We start from the raw sequence: 8347 nt of genomic DNA, 5'->3' as shown, positions 1-8347 counted from the left end.
GCCAAGGTCAATGCCATCGCGGCCTATCCGGCTCCCACCGACCTCAAGGGTCTCCAGAGGTTTTTGGGGATGGTCGGCTGGTACCACAAGTTCATACCCCGGCTGGCAGACATCGCAACGCCACTCAACAACCTCAAAAAGAAGGGCGTGCCTTGGGAGTGGTCAGTGGACTGTCAGCACGCTTTTCAACACCTTAAAGCCTTGCTACAGTTTCCACCTGTCCTCGCTCAGCCTCGGCCGAACTTGGGGTTTCAAGTCCATTGTGATGCCAGTGATGTCGGGCTGGGCGCTGTCCTGACCCAGTCCATTGAGGAAGAAGAATGCGTCATCGCCTACGCCTCAAGAACTCTCCATGGTCCCGAGCTCCGCTATTCCACGTCCGAAAAGGAGTGCTTGGCAGTTGTGTGGGCCGTAGAGAAGTGGCGCCATTATCTGGAGGGAGACCCATTCGACGTCTTCACAGACCACAGTGCTCTGGCCTGGGCATTCAACTGCCCAAAGACAACATCCCGTCTGACCAGATGGACGCTGCGGCTACAGTCTTTCTCCTTCAGAGTCCATTATAAGAAGGGATGCTGCAACATTGTTCCTGACGCACTTTCCCGTGCACCTCAACCAGGCAACCAATCGTCTGAAGAAGCTTGTGTGGCTGTGGTTGCCACAAAATCATACTGGTCCAATCTGCCTACATCCTTGCAGGACATTGGGAAAGCTCAAGACAGTGACACACTATGCCAGGAGCTCGTCCACTCCGTCTGTGAGCCTACACCAGGTCGTATTCACTACCAACTCCAGCAGGGGGTGCTCTACCGGGGCGTACCATCCAAATATGGTGGCTTCAACTACCAGATGGTTGTTCCAGCTGTGCTCATCCCTGAATTTCTGGCCTATTTCCACGACAGCCCATTCGGAGGACATTTGGGGCGAATGAAGACACTCCTCAAGGTGTTAGAAGTGGCTTGGTGGCCAGAAGTCCGGAAAGATGTCTGGGGTCATGTCCGCTGTTGTCAGAAGTGTCAGCAGTATAAAGCTTCGAACACCAAGCCTGCTGGCCTACTTCAGTCAACAGAGGTCAAGCACCGGGGGAGATGATTGGTGTGGACTTCATGGGCCCTTTCCTTTTAGTAAAGCCCAAAATCCATCCTTATGGTAGTCGTCGATTACGGCAGCAAATGGGTGGAACTGTTCGCTCTGAAGGATGCCAAAACACCGAAGGTGTGCAAAATTCTGAAGAACGACATCTTCACACGGTGGGGGGTACCTGCATACATGGTTTCTGACCGCGGCCCTCAGTTCACAAGTCAGCTGTTGGCCAGCCTTTGTGCATCCTGGGGCGTGACGCAGAAACTAACTACAGCGTACCACCCACAGACCAACCAGACCGAACGAGTGAATAGAACACTGAAAACCATGCTCGCCTCATACGTCGGCAACCATCACCAGGATTGGGACCGGTGGCTGCCTGAATTCCGCCTGGCCATCAACACAGCAGTGCACGAGACCACTGGTGTGACCCCGGCTGTGTTAGCTATGGGACGTAACATCACAGGCCCGTTAGAACGTCTCATCCATAAGGCTCCATCTCCCAACACACCGGCATACAACACATTACATGCACACACACAGCTGATGAAAGAGGTCGAAAGGCATGTCGGTGTAGCCAAGGCTAGACAAGCCAGGTACTATAATATACGGCGCAAAGATGTACACTTTGCAGTCGGGAACCTGGTCTGGCTAAGGTCGCATCCACTGTCAAAAGCCTCTGCCAAGTTCTCTGCCAAACTTGCGCCCAGATGGTCAGGGCCTGTTAAGGTAGAGAAAAAATTAGGTCCCGTTTAATTACCAGGTTCGTTGGTTTGACTGACAAAGTGAGGGTAGATACAGTAAATGTGGTAGACCTGAAGCCCTACTATGGTCCCGATAAGCCGCTGGCTGGGGGGGGGGAATGTAAAGGTTGCCCTGAATCACCTTTGTACATGAGTAAGAATGAGAATAATATGTATGATTTTTATATGTATGTGGGTTCTCATGTCATGTATGTAAAATTGTAAATCAGCTGATGGTAATGAACCTGCGTTACGGGAACAGGTGACGTTCATTTTAGTGGACTTTAAAATATGAAGGCGGGGGGGGCTGTGAACGAGAGAGAGTTTTTCCGCGTTACCTGGGATGGAGTTAGTGAGAACGCGTGGCGATCAAAGAAACCCAAGTTTGGATTATACCCTGCCTCATTGTTTGGATGCCGTCTTTCCAAACGGGGGATCACTCACAAGGCAGTTGGAATATCCTGAGGTTCGTAGGGGTTCCTATATCGAGGAAGTGGTGAGATTGCGCTACCCAGGCTGTTGTGGAAGCGTCGACTCATCACGCTTGTAAGACGTTGAATTCTCTCTCTATCTTGCACCGGACAATAGTTTCTTTTGAGGAACTGCTTTTTGGTTTTCACGGCGGGATTTAATCGGGAGACTTTGGGACTGTTGGGTGGATGGAACTCTGGTGTTGTTTTCATTGTGGGATTAAATGTTTGTTTATGTGTCGGCTGTGTCCGACGTTTGAATCCGGACGCCGCCATAGAAGCGTGTTGATTGGCTGTTGACAGAATACAACGTGCATTTCACTGGGATACCTGTGTTTTGTGTCTTGTATATGGCTAAAAGTTTGGGGTGTATGGTGAAGGTAATCCTTAGTAGTTATCTGGCAGCAACAGTTCCGGTTATAGGGAAATTAAATCTGCCAGCGACCTTATTTTAAATAGCGTAGTAACTATTTTCTCTCGTGAAGAAAGGGCGAATTGTTACAGTGTCATTAGATCGAGGATAAAAATGGTAATGTGAACATGCTTTTAATCTGCAGAAAAATGGCCCTGAAGATGTCTCCTCCGTCTGCAAAGCTTTATTTAATCTTCACACAATCTCTTAAACACGTCAACTCAGTCTTATTAGATGGGACAATCACATTACAGCCAAAGCAATAAGAATCGACTTGCTCAACTCAATAAATATACAGTGTAACGGAGATATCTCTGGGGATGATTGTGCCATTTCAAAGGAACCGTGTGTGTGTGTGTGTGTGTGTGTGTCTCATGCAGTTGGCGGAGTGTGTTTATTTCTTGCGTCTGTTCACAGAGCTTCTGGAGTATGTTTGCGAGAAACTCAGGTTTAATACAGAGCTTCATGAAGTTGACATGCACACACACACTCACACACACACACACACACACACACACACAGACAAACACACTCATCACTATGGAAAATGAAGGTCGTTGAGATTGTATGTGATCCTTATCAGGGAATCCAATTGCATTGTGGCGGGGGAAAAAAGAGAAGCAATGTCCTGGTCTCGGAGCTTGACGCAGACTTTTGATACTGTCAGATGCACACCGGCGCTTGGGAGTCTTTCTGAAGACAAAATCCAGACGGGGAGCAATCCCACGTGTTATCTCTCTTTTGTCTCGACAGCACTGCCTTTGTTAACAAACATAGTTAAATGTCGCCAGTTCTGTGTGAAAGACCTCACAGATACACACACACACTCACTCACTCAAACACACACATTAGTAGGCAGTAAATATACTGATCACCCAAGATGGCATGAGGCCTGACTCCATTATGCCCTAGCAGTGATCATGGAGAGAGGAAGGCAAACACACCTTCTACCACAGACTATAGGAGAAATCAATATATGTGTATACAGTATATACTGTGTGTGAGTGCCTGTGTGTGTGTGTGTGCCTGTGTGTTTGTGTGTGTATGTGTGTGTATGTGTGTGTGTGTGTGTATATGTGCATGTGTGTGTGTTTGTGTGTGTGTGTAGGTGCGTGTGTGCGTGAGTGTGTGTGTGTGTGCCTGTGTGTGTGTGTGTGTGTGTGTTCTTTGGTAAGCTCATTCAGCCTCAGAAGTACCTCACTTGTAAGACCAGTTGAAGAACGTTTGTCCTGAATCGACTGGATTGGCTCCCAATCTCTCTCTCTCTCTCTCTCTGTCCCCTTGAACAACACACCTAACCCATAATGAAATAAAACAGGAATACTTCTGGTGTGGCCTTGCGGTGTCAGTGCAGTTTGACGAGAGCCAGTCATTATCTGTGAGGAGTTTTCGTTCTTCTGAAACCCTCAGTGCCAGTTAGTGGGACTGCTCACCCACTCTCTGCCTTCCCCTGGGCCTGATTATCCCACAGTAGAAACCAGAGCTGAGGCGGCGCCGACATGAAAACGGCCATTTGTTATGAGACGCTGATCAAGTGGAAACAGCACCCCTCGTTCCTCTTGTTGTTGCGCCCCCAGCCCATATATGTGGTACTGAAAGCGAAACCCTGGGTTCTATAAACCTTGTTGTTAAATCTTTAAATGTTTCTAATGTGTTTCTAAAATTTTCTAATGTTATTTACTGCACATTTCTTCAGCCAATAAGCTAAATGTGTAAACTATTTGTGTGTAAACTATTTGAATGTGTATTTTTAATTGACTTTATATTTAAGCTTTTAATCACTTTAAATGTATTAGACAACTCTAAACATCAAATCATATCCCTTAATGAGTCATTAAGGACATTTCCCATGAACCATTACACTAACAATTAATTCCACACAAGAGATAACAAGTTTAACTCTTTACAATATTGTAACAATAGAACTTCCCTTACGGGCATTCCATATATATTTTTTTTAATGTGTTCAAATTACAAAAAAACTCCAAATACCAATCTCCCGCTACAGGCCTGAGTCGATGCCTGTGAGCGTTGGACTTAAAACTAAAATGGCCACTTTGCGTGAAGAGTGCAGAAAAAAAGAATGAGTAACTCACTCAGGTTCCATAAAAAGCAGTCCTGAAGCAAGTCCTGGCAAACAACTCTTGGCTCAGCCAGCCAAGTTCCACACGAGGCGTCGATCGGTGGCTTCAACCCGCGGCTCAACAGGTCTTCCTCTGGGCGCTTCCGGTGTCAGATGGCAAACAGCTACCTGGCGCTGCCTCAGTCTCTTTACTGAAGGCTGTTTCTCTTGATGGTCGCTAATCGTGGTCTTCTTGAGGATGACCACACGTACAGTCTATACACAGCTTGCAAAATGCTGCACTATCTGTCCAGAAAATATCAGCACCAGTCCCTGTCACAGCAAGACCTGTATACAAATGTATACAGATGAAATACTTTAGAAATATTTTATAATTTCCCACAGGAGAACAGAACAAATTAGTCTCTTCTTACATATAAGGTTGTACATAAAATTCATTCAAAATTCAACTCCATGTTCAGAGAGGTGGAGACTATATCAGGATATAGGTACTCCCGAAATAGTCTTGAAGGTTTTGTGTTGTCTTTGATACAACTCAGTGGGAAAATATGATAGCCCTCAACCATATATGATAAAAAAAGAAAAATTCGACAACATAACTTATTATTATGAGATTTTATCTCTTTATTTCAAGTCATTGTGTCATTGTTTTAAGATAGTATCTCTCATTTATTATTATCTAATTTCAATATAATATCTCAAAATGAAACTCTCTCAAATTAATGTGATATCTTAAAATTACGACTATTTTGTTATTATGATCTAATATCTTGAAATTATGAGATACATTATTTTTTTTACTTTGCTGCACATTTCCAGAGAGATACAACCAAGTGTGAATGACTGATGTAATTTCAATTATGATTTCTTGTCTCTCTTTGCTTGTCTGGAAATCAATATTTCATTCAACATTCCTTCAATTGGGACTTAATTAGTCACATAAATAAAAAATGTGAATTGCTGAGATAAGTAGCTGAGCTAAACGAACGTTGGGGACATTTCTACTGTAGAATGAGTGGCAGAGAGAGAGAAAGAGAGAGAAAGAGAGAGCAGTGGGTGTGGAGTAGAGAGATGAAGCGACATAGAAACATGAGTGATGGCACGTGTCGTGTGAATGCACCCTCTCATCACTGTCCTTGCTGGATGCATTACACACACGTGCCTGCACACACACACACACACACACACACACACACACACACACACACACACAATCACATGTTCCCTCTCTCCAATCGAAACCGCCTCCTGTGTGTGTCTCACTGTGGAATAAAAGATGCTTTCCGTCCGCGAGTGGCTTTGCACTTAGCATTCTGCCAGTTTCGCTCATGAATCTCACCCATCTAATATCTCAGTTACAGTTAAAGCAACAAGATGTCTCTTTGTGCATGGGGAGACATTCCATTTTCCTGTGGGAAAATTCTCAGGCCATGAAAGCACACTCTCTCTCTCTCTCTCTCTCTCTCTCTCATGTGTGTGTGTGTATGTCTGTGTGTGAATGTGTCTGTAATTGCTTTCCTTCAAATATACCTTCCCTTTTACTAAACTAATGCCGGTCATTGAGGAGTGCAAATTGTGAAGCTCGTTTCCCGGCTGCATGCACTCAAAAGATTACCTGAATACAGGAAATCCATCTGCCTGTGTGCTCAGGGACGTCTCTGAAAACATCTTCTGTGTCGAGACAAAGTCAGTGCAAGCAATCCTCAAATTCACATGATTGCACACTGCTGTCCCCTTTCTTTCCCTGTGTGCGTGTATGTATGCGTTTGAACATGTGTGCATGTGCATGTGTTTTGTGTGCGTATGTGTGCTCACATATTTGTGTTGGTGTGTGTGCGTGTGTGTGAGAGTACGTATGTATGTATATCTGTACATACTGTATATGTGTGTGGGTGAGTGCAGACGTGTGTGTGTGTGAGTATCCCAGTGCATTTGTGTGTGTGTGTTTGTGTGTGTGCGTGAGTACGCCAGTGCATATTTGTACGTGTGTGTGTGCAGTACAGTGTGCTTGTGTGTGTGTGTGCGCACAGTTCAGTGTGCAGCTGTGTGTGCATTTGTGTGTGTGTGTGCGTGTTTGTGTGTAAGTGTGTGTGTGTGTGACTGATCGAAAGACAGCCCACACAGGCTTTTAAATCCAGTCCCACCCGGGTTTGAGTAAATGCCCATCAGAGGCAGCAGTAATAAAGCACACTAGCCATGTTGGCAGGCAGCAGAGGGGGAGAGGAGCGGTGGGGGTTACCCCCCGGGGGGGGCTTCTGACACCTCTGAATGTGCAGGAATGGGGGGGGGGCTGTTGAGGTGAACTGAGTGGGAGTGAGGATGTTGACGGTGAACTGAACACAGTTCTGTCCAGAGGTAGGCTAATTATCTGCCCTGTCGCGGTGAGTGGCATATGCCATCGCCCCTGTATCTCTCAATTACTTCTGACGCAGGCCTGCCTTGGTGGAACATTCCGGCACCACGGGGCGGGCTGCGGGCTGGAAGGAGAGGGAAAGAGGGGGAGCAAGAGAAGAAGAGAGAGAGAGAGCGTAGTGACTGACAGAGTAGGGAAGAGAGAAGAAGAGAGAGAAAGAGAGAGAACACATGGGGTGAGTGAGGAAGGATTCATCTGTGTGTTGAGCAGTAAATAGAGAAATATAAGAAACAACAACAATAATGATAGGCACAGACAGCAAGGGATAAAGACGAAAGAAAGGAAATGGGAAAGAAAGAATGACAGTACAAAAGGAAAGAAAGAAAGAAAGATAGAAAATTGTTTGTGTTAGAGGGTACCCAGACCTGGGATCCCACTTCTGGCAGCATCTCGCGGTCCCCACTAATTAGAGACGTGTTAATCAGACCACAGTGTGCCACTGGGCCAACACTGCCTGGGCAAGGCTGTCTGGATCGGAGAGGACCCTTAGGGGTTCTTACGCAAAGACCTTGATGGTGATTTTTTTTTTTTTACACACACTTTATATAACGCTAAGCTTTTTCTTCCTCCTGCTATCTCCACAATCAAGAGAGACGAGGAAGCAATTTGCACAGGGTTATAAGCTAATTAGCTAACATGGTGTGTCTCACTCCCAGCAGAAATATTAAGATGGTTTCTTGTATTTTTAGCATCTCTGTCCCAGGGGGCCTCTGATGAGCAAACAATTAATTATCAAGAGTTGCTGTCACCAGCAGATCTGCTTCATTAACCTCAGTCCACCGCTTCTGTGTGTCAGTAAGGCTCTCCATTGGCCTAATCCAGTTTTACAGGAACTAAGTTCCAGGGACAGGGGTCTTGGTTTTGTTTATGTTTTTTTTCCTGTAACTCGTTGTTTCTACCTCACTGACTTTTCATTCTGTGGTGTTTACTCTCTTCCTCCCTTCTCTTTCGTTCTGTGAGTACACTCCTTGTGTGAGAAATGTAAGGTCTGGTCATATGTCTGGTCTTGTCTCTTTGCCTTCTAGTCCTTCTCCCTCACCACTCATCTCCGTGTCTCACCACTCATCTCCGTGTCTCACTCTTCATCTCCGTGTCTCACTCTTCATCTCCATGTATCACTCTTCATCTCCATTTCTCACTCTT

The 8347-nt window shown here is 45.7% G+C and overlaps 1 protein-coding gene across 1 annotated transcript in view; it reads left to right on the top strand.

The window, feature by feature from the left end:
* The first annotated feature begins 1146 nt into the window (after nt 1–1146).
* Nucleotides 1147–8347, top strand: part of LOC105897536 (troponin I, slow skeletal muscle-like) — a 26188-nt gene continuing 18987 nt past the window's right edge. Inside the window, exon 1 of the mRNA XM_031583389.1 lies at nt 1147–1537. Within this exon, the coding sequence (XP_031439249.1) occupies nt 1147–1537 (391 nt within the window). The remainder of the gene's footprint in view (nt 1538–8347) is intronic.

This window comes from Clupea harengus, chromosome 16, assembly GCF_900700415.2.
Source record: "Clupea harengus chromosome 16, Ch_v2.0.2, whole genome shotgun sequence".
Taxonomy (NCBI): domain Eukaryota; kingdom Metazoa; phylum Chordata; class Actinopteri; order Clupeiformes; family Clupeidae; genus Clupea; species Clupea harengus.
Note: the sequence above shows the minus strand (reverse complement) of the source record. Positions and strands in the feature narration are given on the sequence as shown.